General features: G+C 43.6%; 1 protein-coding gene across 5 annotated transcripts in view; it reads right to left on the bottom strand.

The window, feature by feature from the left end:
* The window catches only part of trpm2 (transient receptor potential cation channel, subfamily M, member 2), a 200,903-nt gene that overhangs the window by 56,323 nt on the left and 120,450 nt on the right, over nucleotides 1-24,130 (bottom strand). For all 5 annotated transcript variants that reach the window (XR_010018390.1, XM_063051496.1, XM_063051495.1 and 2 more), the window contains 7 exons: nucleotides 21,561-21,679; nucleotides 19,264-19,396; nucleotides 10,688-10,859; nucleotides 7,550-7,730; nucleotides 6,211-6,392; nucleotides 1,222-1,354; nucleotides 646-736 (listed from right to left, as the gene is read on the bottom strand). Coding sequence is in view for 4 of the 5 variants with exons in the window: in XM_063051496.1 (XP_062907566.1) it covers nucleotides 646-736; nucleotides 1,222-1,354; nucleotides 6,211-6,392; nucleotides 7,550-7,730; nucleotides 10,688-10,859; nucleotides 19,264-19,396; nucleotides 21,561-21,679 (1,011 nt within the window). In the remaining variant the exon portion in view is untranslated. The remainder of the gene's footprint in view (nucleotides 1-645; nucleotides 737-1,221; nucleotides 1,355-6,210; nucleotides 6,393-7,549; nucleotides 7,731-10,687; nucleotides 10,860-19,263; nucleotides 19,397-21,560; nucleotides 21,680-24,130) is intronic.

The following is a 24,130-nucleotide window of genomic DNA, read 5'->3' as shown; positions in this document are numbered from 1 at the left end:
GGCAGGAAGGTGCCTCGTCCAGCGCAGCGGGCCCGAGTGCAGGAATCCAGGCACTGCTAGGGAGAGCAGGGTCTGGGGAGCATCCAGACCCCCTTCCCTCCTCAGTAAGGGGAAAGCCCGGAGTTTGATAATTTATTCATTTAGAGGTACAGCACAGTAACAGATCCTTCTGACCCAGGAGTCAGCGCCATCCAATTAAACTGTACGTCTTTGGAATGTGGGAGGAAACCGGAGCACCCGGAGGAAACCCATGCGGTCATGGGGAAAACGTACAAAGTCCTTACAGACAGCAGCAGGAACTGAATTGAACCCTGGTCACTGCTGCTGTACTAGTGTTATTCTAACCGCTACACTACCGTGTCACCCCGAATGGAGTGCCCTGGTGGAGCGTTACCCCATTTCCAGCCCACTGCCATCCTGGTCTGTTACTGGATCGGCCTGGATGGAGTTGGCTGAGGCAAGTTTTGATGATGACTGGTGGATCAGGCTGATGACTCCTGGGCTAGTTTTGTTCCTGCCTCCTGTCTGGCTGAAGGTTCCTCTCAGCTCTTCTATCTGGTGGTGAGGTTAGGGGACATAGTGGATGTCCTTCTCCCTTGCCAGCAGGTGTGTGCTATCACCCCAACCATGTCTCTTGGGATCTACCTGTGCCTCCAGATGACTGATGTTTTGCTCCACTGACTCAAATTTGTTCCTCTCTCGGTTCACGTGCAGCACCTCCGCTATCATCTCCACCCTGAAAAATACAATTGGACAGGGTCTCAAGGAACTGCAGTGCAGCTAATGAGGCCACGAGGGCTGGACCACAGCAGGTCAGACAATATCTATGGAGGCAGGGAGTTGGTCGATGTTCTGGATCGAGGCCGCCACACCAGGACTGACTGTGGTGAGTTTGAAAGAGATGTGAGGCAGAGTAACACAGATCTGGAGGAACTCAGCAGGGATGGCAGCATCTATAGAGAGGTAAAAAACCCTTCATTGGGACTGGATTTCCAGCATCTGCAGTATCTCTTGGCTTTACGAAGTGAGGAAGAGACTTGGTGATAAGTCAAATGAGTTACAGTGGAAGTGGTGGGTGGATGGAAGCAAGAGGTGAAGGTAAGGAGAGTGGTTAATGAGCGAGTGAGGAAAAAGCGGAGTCTGTGGCAGTAAGCTGCGGAGGGGGTGGGGTTGGGAGTTGGGGGGGGGTACAGAGGAAGTGTTGGAAGCATGTGTATTCACCTTTCCAAGGTGCACTTGACCTGCTCATTTAGACTCTGGCTCTTGTTCCGTTTTTGCTTGTCGATGTAATTCTCTTTAATTACAGCCTCCCAGGATAAAATCTCAGCTTCCTCCTTCTCTTCTAGCTGCTTCTCTGAAAAAGATGGGTGCAGAGCAATGGTAAATCACAACAGTAAACACTGTAACTCGGTAACATCTGTGTAAAGAACAAAAGATAATAAGCTAGGTTGATGACATTTCATTGGTTGTACTGTTATCCCTCTGCAATGCTTCTGATGTAAGATTTGCAACCTGAAATATTACCTTTGTTTCTCCCTCTACAGATGCTGCCTGACCTGATGGGTGTTTCCAGCAGTCTCTGTTTTACACTCCTGTATTTTTTGCGATTCTCATTCATCATGTATCACTGAATCATAAAGTAATACAGTGTGAAAATAGGCCCTTCAGCCCAACTCAACCATGCTGACCAAGTTATCTGAGCTACGCCCATTTGGTTAATACCAAAGATCGACTGGAAGTTGAAGCCCGAAGGACGAAGCCTGGAGACTGAAGGACTGTCCGTGTGTGGGGATGGGTGGGAAAGGGGGCTTGTTTTGTTGTGTTCTGTTTTGTTCTGTCGAGGACGGTGGGCATACTATGTTGGTACCAGGATGTGTGGAGATACTTGTATGTTGCCCAGCAGAACATCCTTAAAGCATGTTAGTTGTTGAAGCAAACGACACATTTCACCGTATGTATCCATGTACATGGATAAATAAATCTGAATTGGAATCCATATTATATTTCTAATTCAATATATTGTGTAATGAATTTATTTGTCTGAGCAGTACGCAAGACCATCTGTTCACTGTACCTCAGTGCATTTGACAATAAGCAATTCCATTTCCAAGCTCCATAAACCCTATCTGCCCACATACTTATTTAAGTGTCATTTAAATGCTGTAAATACTCTATGACTTCCTCAGGTAGCTCGCTGCATATACCCACCATCCTCTGTGTGAAACCTTGCCTTTCACAATCCCTTCAAATCTTTCCCCTCTCACCAAAAATCCTATAATTTTAGACTACCTTACCCTGAGAATGTCTGGGAGGATTCACCTTATCTATGCCCCTCATGATTTTAGAAAGAGCATAAGACGTACGAGCAGAATTTGGCCATTCAGCCATTCAACGGGAGGAGAAGATGGCGGCGCGACGCAGCGCCCGCAGCCTCTCCAGTGAAATGATATTGTATCTGTTAAATATGGTACCGTGCACAATTCTGATTTGATGGAGACAGCTGTGAGAAGCACAGAGGAACATCTGGAGGAACTTCTGGAATGCCCGGTTCGCTGCCGCTCTTACCGTGCGATCGAGAATCTCCGGAGGGAAGGCCCCAAAATCCTCGGCTTTGCCTGCTGCTGGCGGCCGGGGCTGGGGTCGAAGCACTCAGCAGAGATGGTGCTCGGTGCTCGGTGTCGGAGGGTGGTCGGAGGCTCGAAGTTTTCGGACGACTCAGAGTCGGACCGTGGTCGGGCATGGCAGGGAGAGTTTTCTTCCTTCTCCCGTCTGCGTGAGATGTGGGACTTTCAAGAGACTTTGAACTTTTTTTTACCGTGCTCATGGCCTGTTCTTCATCAAGTTACGGTATTGCTTTGCACTGTTGTAACTATATGTTATAATTATGTGGTTTTTGTCAGTTTTTCAGTCTTGGTCTGTCCTGTGTTTCTGTGATATCACACTGGAGAAATATTGTATCATTTCTTAATGCATGCATTACTAAATGACAATAAACGAGGACTACGTGTCCTCATAATCGAATCTAATCTAAAAGTCTGCTCTGCCATTCCATCATGGCTGGCTTATTTTCTCTCTCAACCCCATTTTCCAGCCTTCTCCCAATAACCTTTGACACTCTTACTGATCAAGAACCTAGCAACCTCTGCTTTAAATACACCCAATGACTTTGCATCCACAACTGTCTGTGTCAATGAATTTCACTGACACACTACCCTCCAAACTAGCATGAGGTCAACCCTCAGCCTACTTAATTCCAGGGTTATCAAAGAAATCTTAACTTTATTGAACACTCTTTTTCTTTAAGCTAAACAAATCTATGCTGCAAATTCTCTAGTCAACCTACATTTGGATGAGTAACAGCTACTTCCCTCCAACCATTTGTTTCCTGGTCCAACCTGCACAACTCTAATCACTACCTCAGCAACACTATGGTCACTCTGCATTGCAATGGACCTTGTATATTTCTGTTCTAACTGTGTTCTTTCTTGTATAATTTTGTATAATCTATGTTTTTCTTATAAGTGTTGCGTATCTGATGCTAAGTGTCTGTGATGCAGCTGCAAGTAAAATTTTCATTGCTTGGGCATATGACAAGAAACTCAACTTTGTTCTGTGTGGAACTAATTTTCCTGGGCACCAAGGTTAAACTGACTGGTCTGTAATCACCGGATTTATCTCTACACACTTCTTGAATGTGTTGAAGTATTCTATCTCTCAGCTAGCTCCATATTTGGGAGATTATGGCCAAAGCCCCTGAGATATTCTGTCTATTTCCCTCCCTGGATCATACTCTATGTTGGGCAAGTGATTTTATGTGCTGTTGGGCTACCCAGTACCCATTCTTTGTCATCTGCATCTTCTGTTGCTTAGAACATCATCTTTGGATGCCCTCTCCATTCTTCCCAGTAAGGTGGATTATTCCCAGTAAAACTTCCACCCATTCGGAATGGTTATCATGAGCGATGCATATGCAAGACCTTTAACACTGTCATTTGCCAAGCTTCAAGACCTCCTTGTGCAGTTGGATCCTTGATTTCCTCGCTTGCAGACCCCAGTCAGTCTGGATTGCTCTATGTGCTCTGCACTTATGACTGTGTGGCTGAGCACAGCTTCAGTGCCACATTCGTTTGCTGACGACGCCACTGTCATAGGCCAGATCAGATGTGGTGACGAATCAGCATATAGGAGGGGAGTCTGACAATCTGGCTGAGTGGTACCATAGCAACAACTCAATGTCAGCAAGACCAAGGAGCTGATTATTGACATCGGGAAGGGGAAATCAGAGGCCCATGAGCTAGTCCTCATCGGAAGTTCAGAGGTAGAGAGGGTCAGCAAATTTAAATTCCTCGGTGTTATCATTTCAGAGGATCTGTCCTACACCCAGCACATAATTGCAATTACGAAGAAAGCATAGCATGTATCTACTTCCTTAGGAGTTTGGGAAGATTCTGCATGACATCTAAAACTTTGACAACTTTTATAGATCTTATAGATTTTATAGAAAGTATTTTGTCTGGCTGCATCACATCCTGATATGGAAACACCAATCCCTTGAATGGAAAATCCTACAAAATTTAATGGATATGGCCCTGTCAATCATGGGCAAAGCCCTCCCCAGCATTGAACACATCTACACGGAGCGTTGTTGCAGGAAAGCAGCATCCATCGTGGGGACTCCTATCTCTGCTCGCTGTTGCCATCAGGAGTCTCAGGACTCATACCACCAGGCTCAGGAACCAAAGGGGATATTCACTTGCCCCATCACTTAACTATTCCCACAACCTATGGACTCACTTTCAAGGACAGTTCATCTCATGTTCTTGGTAGTAATTGATTATTTATTTATTATTATTATTTCTTGCTTTTGGTACTTGCACAGTTTTTTATCTTTTTCACCTTGGTTGAACACCCAAGTTGGTGTGGTCTCTCATTAACTCTGTTATGCTTATTACTCTAGAATGGATTTATTGAGTATACCTGCAAGAAAATGAATCTCAGGGTTGTATATGGCAGGGGTCCCCAACCCTTTTTTGCACTGCGGACCGGTTTAATATTGATAATAATCTTGCGGACCGGCCGATCAGAGGCGGGAGGTGTTCAAGTAGGGTAAAACTCACCTCAACATGTCTTTTACAGTTAGGGTTGCCAACTTTCTCACTCCCAAATAAGGGCCAAAAGTAGCAGTCAAATCTCGGGGCACTTTACCCCAGGTAAGACTACCATGACCATGAAGCCTTGTGCGGGCACCTGCGTGCGCATGTGTGATGTACGCATGTGATGTGCGCATGTGTGTACGTGCCGATATTTTTTCCCCCACAAATCGGTTTTGCCTTCATCTTCCTGAATATACTGTACATATATTATTTCTACTTTATATAGGCTGTGTATTTATCATATCATTCCTGCTTTTACTATATGTTAGTGTTATTTTAGGTTTTATGTGATATTTGGTATGATTTGGTAGGTTATTTTTTTTGGGTCTGGGAACACTCAAAAATTTTTCCCATATAAATTAATGGTAATTGCTTCTTCGCTTCACGCCATTTCGGCACGAAAGGTTTCATAGGAACGCTCTACCTTAGCAGGGGAAATATGGGACAAACCAATTTAGCCCAATATACGGGATGTCCCGGCAAATACGGGACAGTTGGCAACCCTATGTTCAAGTTTAACAGTGCGTGACAGGGAATGAGGAAAGGTGCAGCTGACTCATAACGTTCCCTCACGGCCCGGTAGCACATCCTTTGCGGGCCGGTGGTTAGGGACCGCTGGATATGGTGACGTATATTACTTTGATAATAAATTTAGTTTGTACTTTGAACTTTGATTCATTTCATCCCCCCATCCAACAATATCTTTGGCCCCAACCATGAGGCAGGAGTTACGGAACATTTGGAGGACTGTCAGGATGGGAAACTGCTTCCTTCCCCAGGCTGAGGGACGACTGAACTCCCTGCCACCACCCAGGCCCCATCCCGTATGAAGCACCAGTAGTGTATTCTATTTTCTTTTCGACTTGTGTCATAAATGCATCTTATTATTTGTTAGTTTATTTGCGATATTATTACCTTATGTGTTGTGTGTGTGAGTTATACGTGCTGTGTTGTGCACCTTGGTCTGGAGGAACATTGTTTTGTTTGGGGCTATTTATGTATACGGTTGAATGAAAATAAACTTGAACTTCAAAAAGGAATGTAAGAGGAGACTTACTGAACTTCTTGTGCTTCCGTTTTGATTTCCTGCAGGTTACACACTCAATCAATAAGAATATGTGACTAAATACAATGAAGGGAGGAGGTGCAGGCGGACGGGTGTAGTACTCCTCAATCAACGAGTACCTCTGGAACTTCCAGATCTCATCTGTATTTTCCTGGATCACTTGAAAGGTATAGCTGAGGAGAGAATGACCAGGGAGAGGGCAGATGTGAGCACAGTCTTTGATATTTTCCATTCTCCCAAAGACACAGGAGTCTAGTTGTCTGAAACTCCATAAATCCACTTTCTCCTTGGAGTCAGTATCAGAGGCCCAACATCCAACACAGAACACGGAGCATAAAACAATGCAGCACAGGGCTGGCTTTCTGGTTCACAATATTGTTCCGATCTAATTCAATGAAAGACTTCTAATTAACCTAATCCCGTTCCTGCACCTTGCTCATATCCTTACCTTCTCTGCATATTCAAGAATCTTTTAAATGTTCCTATGCTCTCTGGCAGTGCAATCCATACAGTGTACCACAGCAAATACCACTTTAAAAAATGGGAACTCATTACAGGGAGGATGTGGAAGCTTTAGAGAGGTTGCAGAGGAGATTTACCACAATGCTGCCTGGATTGGAAAACATGAGTCATGAGGATAGGTTGAACAAGCCAGGGTATTCTCTTTGGACTGAAGGAGGATGAGAGAATTAAAGGATGATAAGGGTATGGATCAAGTGTACAGCTAAAGACCTTTACCCAGGGTGGAAATGGCTAATACCAGAGAGCATACCTTTAAGGTGACTGGGGTAAAGTACAGGGTGGATGTCAGAGGTAATTATTTTACACAGAGTGCTCTTGTGTGTCTGTGAACACATTACCAGGAGTGGTGGTAGGGACAGATTCATTAGGCACATTTAAGAGAATCTTAGATAGACACATGGATGATATAAAAATGGAGGACTATGTAGAAGGGTTAGATTAATCTTACAGTAGGTTAAAAGGCTGGCACAACATTGTGGGCTGAATGGCCTACACTGTGCTGTCATATTCTATGGTCTAACTTCACTTGTTGGTGCTCTTACTTAATTAAATCATTTCCACTCTCCAGCTCAATCTCCAACCTCCCCGACTTGTCTAAAGCCAATGGACTGCCCGATCACTATACCCTTTCATAACCCCTCATAGTGGGGAGCGTACATCAGCCAGCATCCTCCACACGAGGCCCGCCACGGCCCATGGTGCACCTGGCTCAGAATCCCGCTGAACTTGGCCCCCCATCCGCTGAGTTTCCCATGCTCCTCCCCGTATCCCGGGCCATCCCAAACCCACTGAGGGCGAGGCCACTTACTTGAACATTGCAATCAGGAGGTTGAGTAGCAGGATGTTGGTGAAGAGCAGGTAGAGGCAGAGCAGAATGATGGTCAGCCACTCGGGGAAGATGGGCTGGTCCAGGCTGTTATGTTCAGCACACTTCGGCAGGTATGGGTCGGTGCCATTCACACTGCACTGGCTCAGGTCAAAGCCTGAATCTTTTTGTTTAAAAAGAGTAAACAAGATTTTTAGCAGAATTAGTTGATAAATATAATCAGCACATTCACAAAGGTGCAATCTATTTTTTGCATTCCTTCATCTTTCCCATTTAAAAGTAAATATTTGTGTTTTAATAGAATGTGGTAAAGTTACAGTGATTTTGATGGGAATGTAAGTGTTATGAGCCAGAAGGCACAGGTGAAGGGTAAGAGTTAATGGAGGTCTGAGGAGCCCGTTTTCTGACGCAGGGGATGACAAATATCTCAAATGAATTGCTAGAAAAGGTTGTGGAAACAAATCTTCAATATTGTGAAAGTATTTTCAAATTTCAAAATTCAAAGAAAATTTGTAGTAAAGTACAACTACAGTGTGTCACCATATGCTATGCCAAGATTCATTTTCTTGTGCGCATTCACAGTAGAACAAAGGAATACAATATAATCAATAAAAAACACTGCACACAAAGACTGATGAGCAACTAATGTGCAAAAGAAGAGAAACTGTGCAAGTACAAAAAAATAAAAATAACAAATAAATCAATAACATTAAGAACATGTGGTGGGGTCCTTGAAAGTGAGTCCATAGGTAAGTCTGTAATTGAGATCACAGGTCTTTGTATAGGAGAGGCATAGAAACACGATCCTGATACAGCCAAAGGGGATTGATGTAGATATGCATCATGGACCCTGCAGATTGAAAAGACTCATTTCCATGCTTCCATGATTCTGTGACAATACTTAGGCCAAATCTGGAATACCATCTACAGTTTTGGTCGCCACATGATAGCAAGGATATAAAGGTACCAGAGTAGGTGCAAAGGAGATTTGACAAGATGTTGCTTTGGATGGAGCTTCTCAATTATGTGAAGAGAACGGAGGGCTATGCTTGTTTTTCTTTGAGCGGAGGAGACTTTGGCCAATGCAAGGGTGCATAACTTTAAGATATTTGGAAGAAATTATAAGAGGGATGTCAGAGGTAGGTTATCTACACGGAGAGTGGTAGGTGCATGAAACGTGCCATCGGGGGTGGTGGTGAAGATGGATACATTAGGGGCATTTAAGAGGCTCTTTTAGAAAGGCAGTGTGGCACAGTGTCCAAGCTGGAGTTGGTGCTGCCCTCCAGTGGTCGCTCTGCAGAAGACAAGCTGTATTGTGGTTGACAGCAGATTTCTGTAACATTCATCAACTCTGGGTCTTGGACTATATATTTTTTGTGTGACTGCATTTTATTGATATCTTACATGTGTTATGTGTGCCTTGTGCTGTGTGTAATTGTTGGTACTGTGCTTCATACTTTGGCCCTGGAGTAACGGGCTGTATTCATTGGTATTCATGTATGGTTGAATGACAATAAAACTTGAACTTGGATGATAGAAAAATGGAGGGCTGTGTGTGGGGGCGGGGGGAAGGTTTAGAATGATCTTAGAGTAGGTTAAAATTTCAGCACAACATTGTGGGCCAAAGGGCCTTCACAGTGTTGTAGTGCTCTATGTTCTTGGCAGGAAGAATGGTACTTGATGCTTCACCTCTGGGGATTGTTTAGGTCCGAGTCTATCAGGAAGTGACCAGGTCAGGTCTGCAGCTGAATGGGTAGGGGTACTAGAAGAGGAATGAGTGATGATTGGTGAGACATGGGCCCTTCATCATGCTGGTGAGGGGTAGATGTGTCTCGGGATGGAAATTGTGGAAATTAGCTGTTGTGTGAATCTGATGAGGTGGAAGATGAGGGCAAGGGAACTCTACCTCTGCGCTGGGGGTGAGAGTGGGTCACAGGTACTGAGCTAGACATTGCAGAGAGCCCTACCAACCGTGGCTAAGAGGAAATGCACTGATAGCACAGAAAGGAAGGTGCCACTGAAACTGGATCCTCACAGAAAGCAGGTGGGAGAAGATGAGGATAACTGTGGGAATCTATGGCTTGGAACTGATGTTCCCTGGGATGGAAATTGAGGAGATGGGTAAGAGCAGAAATGAACCATTTGGAAGAGAGAGCACTGTAAAAGTTACCAATCAAGATGTCGGGCCATCTGAGAACAGGAATAGAGACAACAATGAATTGAGGTAAATGTGAGGAGGGGAGTGGTAGGTAGGGGTAATACTGACATAATGTCACAGCAGTGGAGGCATCAATGCACTGGCACCAATGCAAGACACATAATCACACCTTTGATTTGGAACAAAGAGGTGGAGATAAAAGAGAAGTATTCAATGTGAGACCAAGTTGAGTCTCCAGTCAGAGATGGTGGTGGGCTGGGTTACCAGTTGTGTCAGTCTGTCTCTTTTCAGACATTTCCTTTAAAGATTTAAGGGTCAGCTTTACTTTTCACATGTACATTGAAACATTGGAGCATAGAATGAAATGCATTGTTTTGCACATAGTCTCTTCACCAACCAAACCGGCAACTTAGTTCATTTCATTTATAGAAAAGCCCTTTGATCTGAAATGTCAAGCCTGCTTCTCTCATGATGCACACTGATGTGTCTGCAGGATGCAGTTTTCATTTCCATTTCTCCACATCTGTGACATTCTGCTTCTGAGCCACCGAGCTGACAAGTCTACTAGATCTCGCCATGTGTCAGCCATGACTGAGTGTTATACATGCCTTTGAGACGTTACAGGATGGGCTCATGCATTTGAGTACTGCCTGGCTGGTCATTCCCAATGGTGCACTGTCAGAATGTTTGCATTGGGTGGGGTGGCACTGCTCTCTCAGCTGGATACAGACAGTAACTTGGGAATATCGAACAAGAGTAGGACATTCTCCCTGTTGTTTTCTGCAATGTCTATACACGTGACAACAAAACTTTGGCATCTGTGGGTGCAAATTCATCACTGTGTTTCCTGCATTATAACATGGAGGCAAATCCCTTTGGTCATACCCTGGATTGTGAATGGGGCTATATAAAAGAGCAAGACTTTTCTTTAAGCAGTTGACTGAATTGAAGACAGGGCTTACAGCTGACATCACCCGGGATATCTCCATAGAGCATTAGGTAGGGCTTGTAGATAACTCCCTGGAATATCCAGTATAGCCGTTTTTCGTTGTGAATAAGGATGGCATGATTTGCGACACCATAGGCTACTATCGTCACTGCCAGCAGGAACAGAAAGAAGAAGATGTCCTTCACCTGTGGAAAGAAAAGATTCATCAGGATTTCGTGACCAACCCACAGCGTTACAACCAGGTACCAGAGCGTCTGTGAGGCTCCCAAGATGCATCTTGAACGAGTTAGACAAAGATACAACTATTGTTTCTGTAAACAAAAAAATGAAACCAGACCACACCTGGGGATTTGTGTGCAGCCTTGGTCACCAGGCCTGGGAAAGGTAAACATTCACCTGGCTGACTCCTGGAATGGCAGGCGAAAGTGTCAGTCAACCAAGCCTGTATTCCGTGGAGCTTAGAAGAATGAGAGGGGATCTCATTGACACATGCAGAATTCTGATAGGGCTGGAATGCTGGATGCTGTGAGGATGATTCAAGAGTCAAGATTACTTAATGCCTTTTCCTGTTCGGAAGTGTAAAGAAGAACAAAATAATTGTTCCTCCAGATCTGATGCAGCACAAAAAAACCCACAAAAGATAAAGAACACAATAATAATAATAAAAACAATAAATATAAATATATAAGATAGCTTATATACCTAGAATGATTGCATGTCCATAAAGTGACGCCAGGCTGTATGTAAGGTGATTGACAGGAAATATTGAAGGAGTGGTGGGTTAGTGGGTGGAGGCGTTGATCAGCCTTACTGCTTGGGGAAAGTAGCTGTTTTTGAGTCTGGTGGTCCTGTTGTGGATGCTGCATAGCCTCTTCCCTGATGGGAGTGGGACAAACAGATCATGGGAAGGTGGGTGGGATCCTTTATAATGTTACTGGCCCTTTATATATATATTCCTGATAGCAAGTAGGCTGCTGCTAGTGATGTGTTGGGTAGTTCTGATTACCCATTGTAGAGCCTTCCTGTCTGCCGCGGTGCAGTTTCCGTACCAAGCAGCGATACTGCTCGTCAGGATGCTCGCTACTGTGCATCGTTCGAATAACATGGGTATTGGTGTGCAAAGTACAGCTCTCTTTGGCATCCTCAGAAAGCAGCAGCATTGGTGAGCCTCCTTGATTGTGTAGGATGTGTTCTGGGACATGAGAGGTAGCGTGTGATGAGCACTCCCAAAAGTTTGAAACCACTTGCACTTACCACTACTGTGCCACCAGTGGTGCGAGTTCTCCTGAAGAAAATAACCATCATTGTTGTCTATCTTAATGGAAATATTCTCAGGAGAAAAGGCCCATTTCCAAGATCCACTGACAGGACTATCTAGTCTGGCCCATCCTTTCTGCCTGCTCTTTCCAAATCAGATGCACCTTTTATGATTTCTGTGAATATTGGGGAAGATGAAATCTCCTACCATGTTACTCTCACACTCTGTAATTTACCACATAACTGTCCTATCTATTGATGATCTGGATGCCAATCTATACTAAATGTTCTCTCCCTGTGTATCATCCACATCCCTCCATTGCCCTCATATTTGTGTGTCTATGTAAAAGCCTCTTTAACTCCACCAAACTGTCCACTTCCACTAATACATTCCAGACACCTACCACTCTGTGTAAAAATACCTGCCCCTCACATCACCTTTAAACTTTCTCCCCCAACCTTAAAATCATGTGCTCTACCGTTTAACGTTTTACCTGGGGGAAAAGACTCTGATTGTTTAACTTATCTTTGCCTCTCATCATTTTATTAACCTCTATCGGGTCTCCCCTCAGCCAACGATACTCTAAGGAGAACAAACTAATATTGTTCAGCCTGCTCTTATGGTTCACACCTTCTATTGCAAGCAGCTTCCTGGTAAACCTCTTCAGCATCTTTTCCACAATCTCCACATCCTTCCTATCATGGTGTGACCAGAACTGCAATCAATGCTCCAATTTATGGTCTGACTAAAGTTTCATATAGCTGTAGTATGACTTTCTTACTCTTATATTCCTCCTTTATTACTCTGTTGATGGATCCCTTAACCAGTTCAGCAATGCTGCCTCCTCTTTTCCGCATCACATCAGAATATACATACTGTCCTCTGGATGTTGAGTTGCCTGTCCTGTCTTTCCTTCAGTCATGTCTTGTGAAAAAAAAAACAGTATCATATTCCACATTGCTAACACTCCGAATTTATCCACTTACCACTAAGCCTATTTGTATTTAAAATGGATGCTGTTTAGCCTTGCATTCCACCGTGGCATTCTCACTTCCATATAGAAACATAGAAAATAGGTGCAGGAGTAGGCCATTCGGCCCTTCGAGCCTGCACCGCCATTTATTATGATCATGGCTGATCATCCAACTCAGAACCCCGCCCCAGCCTTCCCTCCATACCCCCTGACCCCTGTAGCCACAAGGGCCATATCTAACTCCCTCTTAAACATAACCAATGAACTGGCCTCAACAGTTTCCTGTGGCAGAGAATTCCACAGATTCACCACTCTCTGTGTGAAGAAGTTTTTCCTAATCTTGGTCCTAAAAGGCTACCCCTCTATCCTCAAACTGTGACCCCTCGTTCTGGACTTCCCCAACATCGGGAACAATCTTCCTGCATCTAGCCTGTCCAATCCCTTTAGGATCTTATACGTTTCAATCAGATCCCCCCTCAATCTTCTAAATTCCAACGAGTACAAGCCCAGTTCATCCAGTCTTTCTTCATATGAAAGTCCTGCCATCCCAGGAATCAATCTGGTGAACCTTCTTTGTACTCCCTCTATGGCAAAGATGTCTTTCCTCAGATTAGGGGACCAAAACTGCACACAATACTCCAGGTGTGGTCTCACTAAGGCCTTGTACAACTGCAGTAGTACCTCCCTGTTCCTGTACTCGAATCCTCTCGCTATAAATGCCAGCATACCATTCTCCTTTTTCACCACCTGCTGTACCTGCATGCCCACTTTCAATGACTGGTGTATAATGACACCCAGGTCTCATTGCACCTCCCCTTTTCCTAATCGGCCACCATTCAGATAATAATCTGTTTTCCTATTTTTGCCACCAAAGTGGATAACTTCACATTTATCCACATTAAATTGCATCTGCCATGAGTTTGCCCACTCACCCAACCTATCCAAGTCACCCTGCATCCTCTTAGCATCCTCCTCACTGCTAACACTGCCACCCAGCTTCGTGTCATCCGCAAACTTGGAGATGCTGCATTTAATTCCCTCATCCAAGTCATTAATATATATTGTAAACAACTGGGGTCCCAGCACTGAGGCTTGCGGTACCCCACTAGTCACCGCCTGCCATTCTGAAAAGGTCCCGTTTATTCCCACTCTTTGCTTCCTGTCTGCTAACCAATTCTCCACCCACACCAATACCTTACCCCCAATACCGTGTGCTTTAAGTTTGCACACTAATCTCCTGTGTGGGACCTTGTCAAAAGCCTTTTGAAAATCCAAATATACCACATCCACTGGTTCTCCCCTATCCACTCTACTAGTTACATCCTCAAAAAATTCTATGAGATTCGTCAGACATGATTTTCCTTTCACAAATCCATGCTGACTTTGTCCGATCATTTCACCGCTTTCCAAATGTGCTGTTATCACATCCTTGATAACTGACTCCAGCAGTTTCCCCACCACCGACGTTAGGCTAACCGGTCTATAATTCCCCGGTTTCTCTCTCCCTCCTTTTTTAAAAAGTGGAGTTACATTAGCCACCCTCCAATCCTCAGGAACTAGTCCAGAATCTAACGAGTTTTGAAAAATTATCACTAATGCATCCACTATTTCTTGGGCTACTTCCTTAAGCACTCTAGGATGCAGACCATCTGGCCCTGGGGATTTATCTGCCTTCAATCCCTTCAATTTACCTAACACCACTTCCCTACTAACATGTATTTCACTCAGTTCCTCCATCTCACTGGACCCTCTGTTTCTTACTATTTCTGGAAGATTATTTATGTCCTCCTTAGTGAAGACAGAACCAAAGTAATTATTCAATTGGTCTGCCATGTCCTTGCTCTCCATAATCAATTCACCTGTTTCTGTCTGCAGGGGACCTACATTTGTCTTTACCAGTCTTTTCCTTTTTACATATCTATAAAAGCTTTTACAGTCCGTTTTTATGTTCCCCGCCAGTTTTCGCTCATAATCTTTTTCCCCCTTCCTAATTAAGCCCTTTGTCCTCCTCTGCTGAACTCTGAATTTCTCCCAGTCCTCAGGTGAGCCACTTTCTCTGGCTAATTTGCATCCACTGGACTCTCCTTCCCTATTTGACTGCACAGTCCTCCCAGCTGCATATTTATGCTCTGTTTCATTATCCTGCCAAATTAGTTTGAACCTTCTGCAACAGGGCAAAAAAAAAAAACTGTTGAAGGGTCTCATCGGGCCAGGAGGCCTACGAGGAAGGAAATCAACAGTCAGCACTTCTGGCTGAGACCCTTCACTGGGAGTGAAAGAGATTGAGGGGAAATAGCCAGCATAAAATGGTGGAAGGAAAGGGTTGAACGAGAGCTGACAGATAGGTGGATCCAGGTGAGGGAAAAGTAAGTAGGTATGGGAGAGTAAGAATGATTTCAAAAGTTGGGAGGTGACAGGGAGATGTGACAAAGGGATGAAGGTAATGGAACCTGACAGGAGAGAAAGGGAATAAAGGGAGGGAAAGCAGTGTGTGGGTAGTGGGCAAGTGGATGGGATGGGGGAGAGGAGAGAAACAGGTGAAGGGATCTGGGATGTCTACAGGAGGAACTGGGGAGATTAGGAAGAGAGACAGAGAAGGGACAGACATCACTGGAAGTTGGAGAATTCATCATTCGGACCAAGCAGAATCTGAGGTGCTGCTTCCTCTAGTTTGCATTTGACCTTACCCTGGCAGTGAAGAAGCCCGAGGTCAAGCACATTGGTGTGGGAATGTGGAGGGGAATTAAAATTGCTGGCAAGTTGTAGCTCTAGATGGTCATAGTGGACAGAGAGCTGGTACAAACTAACCGTAGAGCTACGCTGCACGGAGACTGGCCCTTCTGCCAACTGGTCCCTCCCAACCAAGCTGGCTTGTCTTTGGCTCATATACCCCTTTACTATCCACGTACCTATCCAAGTAACTTTTAAATGGCGTTAATGCACCTGCCTCAGTCACTTCCTCTGTCAGCTCATTTAATATACTGACAGCACTCTGGGTGAAAAAGTTTTCCCTCAGGCTCCTATCAAATCTTTCCCCTCTCACTTCAAGCTTACACTTTCTAGTTCTTAATTCCCCAACCCAAGGAAAAATACTGTGCACCTTCACCCATTAGGTCATAAGACCATAAGACAGGAGCAGAATTAGGCCATGTGGACTATTGAGACTGCTCTGCCATTCCACCTTGGCTGATTTATTATTCCTCTCAACTCCATTCTCCTGTCTTCTCCCTGTAACCTTTGATGGCCTTACTTATCAAGAACCTATCAACCTCTGTTTTAAAATACGAGGGGTGATTGATAAGTTCATGGCCTAAGGTAGAGGGAGTCAATTTTAGAAAACCTACCACATTTATTCTTCCTACATTTAGTTCAGCAGTCGTGGAGCATACAGATCCCTTCTTTGTAGAAGTTGGCGTCTTGGACCTCCAGAAAGTGGTCCACAGCAGGGCTGATTGATAAGTTCGTGGCCTAAGGTAGAAGGAGATGAGTTATTAACTTCAAACTTTCTGCATTTTCACTCAAAGAGTTGAACTACATGTGCATGTAACGAGAGCTGTATAACTCATCTTCTTCTACCCAAGGCAACGAACGTATCAATCACCCCTGCTGTGGACCACCTGGAGGTCCAAGACGCTCTCGTTACATGTATGCGCAGTTCAACGCTTTGAGTGAAAATGCAGAAAGTTTGAAGTTAATAACTCATCTCCTTCTACCTTAGGCCACAAGCTTATCAATCACCCCTGCTTGGACCACTTCTACAAAGAAGGGATCCGTATGCTCCACGACCGCTGGACTAAGTGTGTACATGTAGGAGGGGACTATGTTGAAAAATAAATGTGCTAGGTTTTCTAAAATTGACTCCTTCTACCTTAGGCCACGAACTTATGAATCACCCCTTGTATATCCAATGACTTGGCCTCCACAGATATCTGTACCAATGAATTCTACAGATTCACCATCCTCTTGCTAAAGAAATTCTTTCTAATCTCTGTTCTAAATGGATGTTCTTCAATTATGTAGCTGTGCCCCTTGGTCCTTGACTCCCCAGATATAGGAATGGTGTCCACTCTGTCTAGCCCTTTAAATATTTAATAGGCTTCAATGAGATCCCACCTCCTCCCCCCCCCCGTATTTTTCTAAACTCCAGCGAGTATAGGCCTAGAGCCATCAAATGCTCCTCATATGTTAACCCTATCATTCCTGGAATTATTCTCGTGGAGCTTCTCTGTACTCTCTCCAAACAGCACTCCCTTTCTTGGATGAAGGGCCCAAAGAGGTTTGCAATACTCCAAATGCTTTGATAAAGTCTCACCCTGTCTATGGCCTCTCATACTTTAAGGCACCTCTATAAGACTATTCATTACTCTCCGACATTCTGATGAGAAAAGTCCCAACATACTCAAACTCTCTCCATAACACAGTCACCCGGGTCCTGGCAACAACCTTGATAAGCTCCTTGGAGCTCTTTCCAGCTAATAGCACTTTTTCTATAGTAGGATAACCTAAATGAAAATATTATTCAAAACGCAGCCTTACCAATGTTTTGTACAACTGCAACATAATATCCCAACTTTTATATTCAGAGCTTTGAATGATGAAGACTAGTGTGACAAAATCTTTCTTCATCATCCTTCATCTACTGTACCTGTGATGCTACGTTCAGTAAGCAATGTACTTGAAGTAGTCCTCAGTCTCTCTGTTCTACTACACTCCCAGGGCCAACCATTCACTGTGACAGACCCACCTCACTTGTCATCCGCACACTTCTCTGAACTAACTCCATTTGCCATCTCTGAGCTCATTTACCCAGCTGATCAAGATCCCTCTGGAGATCCTGATAAACCTTATCTCTGCCTGCAACATTACCTGTTCTAGTGTCGTCTGCAAGCTTACTACCCATACCTTGTATGTTCTCATCCAAATCTGCATTCTAGTCTGTCCAGTCTCAGGATTACACTGGATGTTCAGATGCCATATAATCAATCAATCATGCATACGGACATATATAAAATCATATATGCACTACATATAATCAGTCCATATATATACATTTAATTATATTTATTGTGTATTTTTTCTGCATATGGTAATATTTTATCCTTCATTGAATCTGGAGTAACAATCACTTCATTCTCTCTTGCATCTTAAACATTTCTTGAATTTTGAATAAATAATGCCAGGGGATTTGCATGTGAATGTTGGCCTCACTTGGAAGGACTATTCAGGTTTTTAAATGATGGTGAGGGAGGAGGTGTGCGTTACACCTCCCACACTTACAGGGGAAAATGTCTGGGGAGGGGGAGGGATAGATGGACCAGTTATGGAGGTATTTGGAAAACAGAAGGGGGTGGGGAGAGAAAGACTTGGCTAGTGGTAGGAACACATTGTTGCTGGTGGAAATGCCAAGAAATTATGTTTTGGATGCCGAGGCTGGTGGAGTAGTAGGTGGGGATGAGGGGAGCTCTGTCCCTGTTCTGAATCAGGGCTGGGTGGGGTGAGGGGGATTTGGTTACTGAAAACGGAGGGATTGCCGATGTCATGGAATGAAAGGCCTCATCTTGAGAACAGAGGAAATGAGAGTCTGGAATGTTGTCCTTTAACGTCACAGATGCAGTTGAAGTAGCTATGCAAATCTGTGGGTTTGTAGTAGATGTCCGTGGCTCATAAAAGGGAAGAGAGGGGTCAGAGATCCCATAAGTCAACCCTCATTGGAACTAGAAGTGGGATTGGACATCCATGGTGAAGCAGAGGCAGGGGGGACCGGGGAATTGAAAGTGAGGTGTGAGATGTAGATAGGAAGGGACAAGGAAAGGTGGAGTTGAGGTATGAAGCAGAAAAACTTGATCCTGGGATAGGCTACAGCAGTGATAGCATCTAGAGAGAGATTTGAACAGTGGCAATCCCAGGACAGTTTATAGGGTCTGAGAGGCATTTCACAGTGATGAGCAAAATGGATAGGGAACAGAATTCTGTCACTTAAACTATTTGGATTTACTGTACTGCTGATAATGTAAAAATATTTTGACAAATATTTAAAGATTATATAGGCTCATTTCAGTATTGTTTAATCTGAATCATTTCTGGAAATTCTCAGGAGATGATACACATTGACAAGATTGCCAATGGGCAGAGATTTTGACAGAATTTTCGTGGGCAGGGCATGATACGTTGTTCTTATTGCTCGAGATTTGAACAAGGCTCGGAGCCTCATTGCCCTGCTCCCAGAGGTGTGGAGGTCGTGAGCACATCCTCATGCAAGAGGACCATGTGGGGATTCCATTTTGTCCAGATGCAGGGGAGGCTGCTCTTCTCATGGTTCACATACAGGTAAGAAAGGCAATGTTCAACAAGAGCTCACCATCATCTCCAACATGATAATCTTTGGCCCAAGCGTCTTACTGACAGTGAAGATGTGCATCAATCGCAGACAGTAAATGATGAAGTCCAAGGCCAAGATAATCCGTCCGTGGTAAAGTGTTGCAGGAAATAACCTGAAATGGCAAAAACGTTCAAAACAACATGTGGATAAGGGTAACCTGCGAGTGGACAGTGTGTGATGGTATGTTAACCTTGAGAGAGGAAACTGCGAATTACTGGCCATCCACTGAGGTCACTGTCTCTAATAACAACATCTATGCCTGGACCACCAGACTCAGAGACAGTTACTTCCCCCAGGCAGCAAGGTTGATCAACACCTTGACCTTGTAACTCACCTGAGCACCATTACATATGTATCACCTAGTAACACCTATGCATTTAAAGTGTACATGCATAGAGCAATCACCTGCACATTGTGCTGTATAGAATTATTTTTATATTATGGGTACTTTTTATTGTTTTTCTTCACATTTATTGTGTCTTTTATGCTGCATTGGTTCCAGAGTAACAATCATTTTATTGTTCTTTGCACTCATGTACTGCAGAAGAACAGTAAATAATCTTGAATCTCAAATTCCACGGGTGAAGTAATTTAAGTAATTCAGAGAAATTCCACACTGGCTTTCTGCACAACAACAGCAGGCAGTTCTCCATGTGGCAGTGGCAGGAGTTCTCCAGAAAACAGCATTAACAATCAGATGAAAACGCTCTTTTCCTCAAAGAAATGGGAAATAAATTGTTTATATCTGAAGTCCCAAATCAACAAACTCTTGCATGGTGGGGTAGGTAAATGAGCAGAGCTGCGGAATCTCTTACTTTCAGCTGGACTTCCATTGGGAGTTTACAGCATTTGTCCAGAATCCCAGTGTGCGGACAGGGGCTGAAGGGATCCCTTACCCCAGCAGTTGTAACATAAGATCAGAGGACTATTTCCCAATAAAGAAGAGCGAGCAACAACGTGGAGCATTTTGAACTGATAAAGTGAGAGAAGGAGAGCCATAGCGGGACCTCCCATTCACTGAGTTACTCAGAAGATTCTCTGGCATTCAGGAGGAGCTATTATTTATTTGCAGTTTATGCTTGGGATAACAGGAAAAGTTTGGAAGTTTCTGGATGAGATATAATAAGAAACATGGAAACTTGAGAATGTTATTCACAAATAAAAATTGAAGTTCTGGTCGCTCATTAAGTTTTGTAAAGTGCGCAGTGGACATTTACTAGAATGCTCCCTGGGTTAGAGTGTGAACTGTCAGGAGAGATTGGACTAACTTGCGTTGATTTCTCTGGAGTGTTGGAAACTGAGGCGAGACCTGATAAATGTTTATAAAATCATTAGAGGCCTTGATAGGGTAGATAGTCAGAATCTTTATCCCAGGGTGGATATGGCAAATTCTGGAGGGAATAGGCTGAAGGTGAGGGGGGAGGTGGAGGTTTTATAGGACATGTGCAGGGCAAGATTTTTTTTTACACAAAAGGTAGTGGTTGTTTGAAATGTGCTGCTGGAGTTACTGATACCACAGGAACATTGAAGAGGCATTTATATTGACACATGAATAGGCAGGGGATGGAGGGATATGGACCATTTGCAGGCAGGTAGTAGGCATATGGCACAGGCAGTCTGTGCTATATATTGTTCTACATTCTAACAACAAACTCATGAAATGAACTTAGTGATAAAAGCTGAATTCATGGGAGTGGAATGTGATGTATTTGGAAAGATGAATATTTGGGTGGCTGGCAATGAAACTACAATGATAATCCTGTATGTGATACATAACGTTATAATGTCTGCACAGAGTACAAGCCGTTAGTGACCAGCAAGAACAGTGTGCTAAAGTGGGTAGTGCACCACAGGGTGGATGTCAAACCCCCAGATACCAATTTTCTGCTGAGGAAGTATGGGCTGTTTCCAGGGGCTCAGAAGGTCATTGCCAACCTCAGCTTTCTAGCATAGCAGCGTGACCTTTTCAAAGAGTCAGGGTTGTTTCTGACAAAGTTAACCTTCTAACCAATATTCCTTGCTCAACTTCTTGCTGAACACAAATAAACAATGAGGATTTGTAGGCCCAATGAAGATTCGTAGGCCCATATTTTATCCATGCAAGAAAATAGGGTAATGTTAATTGGCTTACGTCAAACACCAGTTAAATTATTTGCACCATTGTGACTGAGTTCAAAAAGGCTCACAGAGCTTGTACCGGAGGTGTATCCTATTTGGGAGGGAGGGACATGAGAAAACTATGACAGGCTACAGAAATGAACAGAGCACACACAAACCTGAAAAGGAGCCCCAAGATAAAGATCAAAATGGCAGCTACATCCATCTTATTCCAAACACTATCGATATAAAGCAGTGCCTTCTTTCGGAACCCGAAGCTGCCTGGGTCGTAGAAGAACTGTGAACCAGATTAACACTCATTAGATAAGGCCCAATGCAGACTAAAGCAAGAATACTAAACCTATAGTAGTAAGGGGTCATTGAGCATTGAACCTGATTGTTACTTCATTAGAACGCAGCACATGTGTATCTCAGCATTATCTGACGTGTATCCTAGCTCTATCTTATGTATTTCTTAGCTCTATCTGACATTTATCCCAGCTCTCTCTGCAAACTCTGAATGCATTTTCCATTTTTGGACCATAATGTTATTTCCTGATCCTACCTTTACTCTTAGTTGTTGTCTGAGGTGGCTCTCTACAGAGTTCCATTGATGTCTGTGTAAAAAGAGGGTCCCAGTTTCACTTCTGAACTGCACTTCTGAAGTTAATCTATTCTATTATTATATAAATCTGATGAGTTTCTGCTCCCACCAAGAAGAAATAGTTTCTCCCATCTCCTTGTGAAATTTCAAGCAATTCAATCAGGTCACCTGTAAACTTTAACAAACTTGCTGTAAACTTCAGCAATCAGGCCTAAAAGTTTCAGAGTTGAACTCCAGCATCTTTCTGTGCATTTGTCACCTGGACCAGCTGGCTATTTCTGAGTCACTGAGCAATGGTCTCACCAGTAGAGTGAACACCTTCCATCCACTACATAAGTGACACGGACAAGGTGGATGGCTGTATCTTCAAAAGGCAGTGCGTCAAGAAGGCAGTATCCATCACTAAGGACCATCAGCATCATTGGAAACCCACACTCAATGATTCAATGACAGTGTTTTCCCCTCTGCTATCAGACTCCCCAATAATGCATGAGCCCATGAACTCTTTCTCATTACTTTGTTCCTTTTTGCACAATACCAAGATCTCTGAAGACCTAATCTGGTCCCCAACATATTGATGCAGCTACAAAGAAGGCAAGACAGTGACTACACTTCATTAGGAGTTTGAAGAGATTTGGTTTGTCAACAAATACACTCAAAAACTTCTATAGATGTACCATGGAGAGCATTCTGACAGGCTGCATCACTGTCTGGTATAGAGGGGGTGCTGTTGGGGGCTACTGCAAAGCACTAAAAGAAGCTGCAGAGAGTCGTAAATTTAGTCAGCTCCATCTTGGGTACTAGTCTACAAAGCACCCAGGAAATCTTCAAGGAGCGTTGCCTCAGAAAGGAAGAGTCCATTATTAAGAACCCCCATCACCCAGGGCATGCCCTTTTCTCACTGTTACCATCAGGTAGGAGATACAGAAGCCTGAAGGCACACACTCAGTGATTCAGGAACAGCTTCTACCCTCTGCCTTTTTTTTAACTACTCAATATACGTTTTATGTAATTGATTGATTGATTCATTATTTTCTTCTTCTATATTATGTTTTGCATTGAACTGCTGCTGCTAAGGTAACAAGTTTCACAACACACTTCAGTGATAATAACTTACTCCAGTTGGCTTTAGGATTCGTTTCCAAGTCTCTCAATTTGGATGTGTGTTGCTTGAATTTCCAGCATCTGCAGAATTCCTGTTGTTTGCGTTTAAATTCACTACTGCGAAGCCTCTTCCAGTGATGCCTACACCGAAGAAGTTTAGATCCTCTCTTCGACGGGAGTTCAGTGAAACCATCTCTCACTGCTCCCCATCTGTGATTTCTTCGGCTCTTCAACTTTTCGACCACACTTTGACTCAAACTCGCTATCACAGCCATGTATCCTTTCTTGGAACGTGCCTCCGTCGCCAACTTACTCCAGTTGGCTTTAGGATTCGTTTCCAAGCCTCTCAATTTGGATGTGTGTTGCTTGAATTTCCAGCATCTGCAGAATTCCTGTTGTTTTCAGTGATAATAAACCTGATTCTGATTCTATTTATTTTTGTAGGTTTTTTTTGTACGTATATGTCTTTGCACTGTACTGCTGCTACAAAATAACAAATCATCTCGGTCAAGTTCATTGTCATATGCACAGGCACGGGTTTGCCCAGATGCAGTGAAAAACTCACTTGCAGCAGCTTCACAGAACATAGCAGTTTTATAGGCAGCATTCACTAGAAAAATATAAATTAAACATAAATTATACACAATGTCTAAAAGAAAGATGAAAGACGAGATTATTAAGCAGTTCGCAATCAGGGAACTGCAGGAAAATATGTACACTCCACAAAATCCAATAGTGTCAGGGTGTCTGGGCATGGACTGGACACATTTTTAGAGAGTACGAGGGAAGATCGGAAGGCAAGAATCAAAAGTCAAGTTTATAGTCATAGGCACAAGTACATATTTACACAGGTACAAGAAATTAATTGCAGCCGTATAGAGGCAAATAGCAGTATTATTGAACATAGAACAGTACAGCTCAGAACAGGCCATTCAGCCACAATGTTGTGTTGAACCAGTTAAATTAGTAATCAAATGGTTAACTAATCTCTTAGGATACACAATGTTCATATTCTTCCATTTTCCTCACATTCATATGCCT

Source organism: Mobula hypostoma, chromosome 6, assembly GCF_963921235.1.
Source record: "Mobula hypostoma chromosome 6, sMobHyp1.1, whole genome shotgun sequence".
Taxonomy (NCBI): domain Eukaryota; kingdom Metazoa; phylum Chordata; class Chondrichthyes; order Myliobatiformes; family Myliobatidae; genus Mobula; species Mobula hypostoma.
This window is presented reverse-complemented; position numbering and strand designations above follow the sequence as displayed.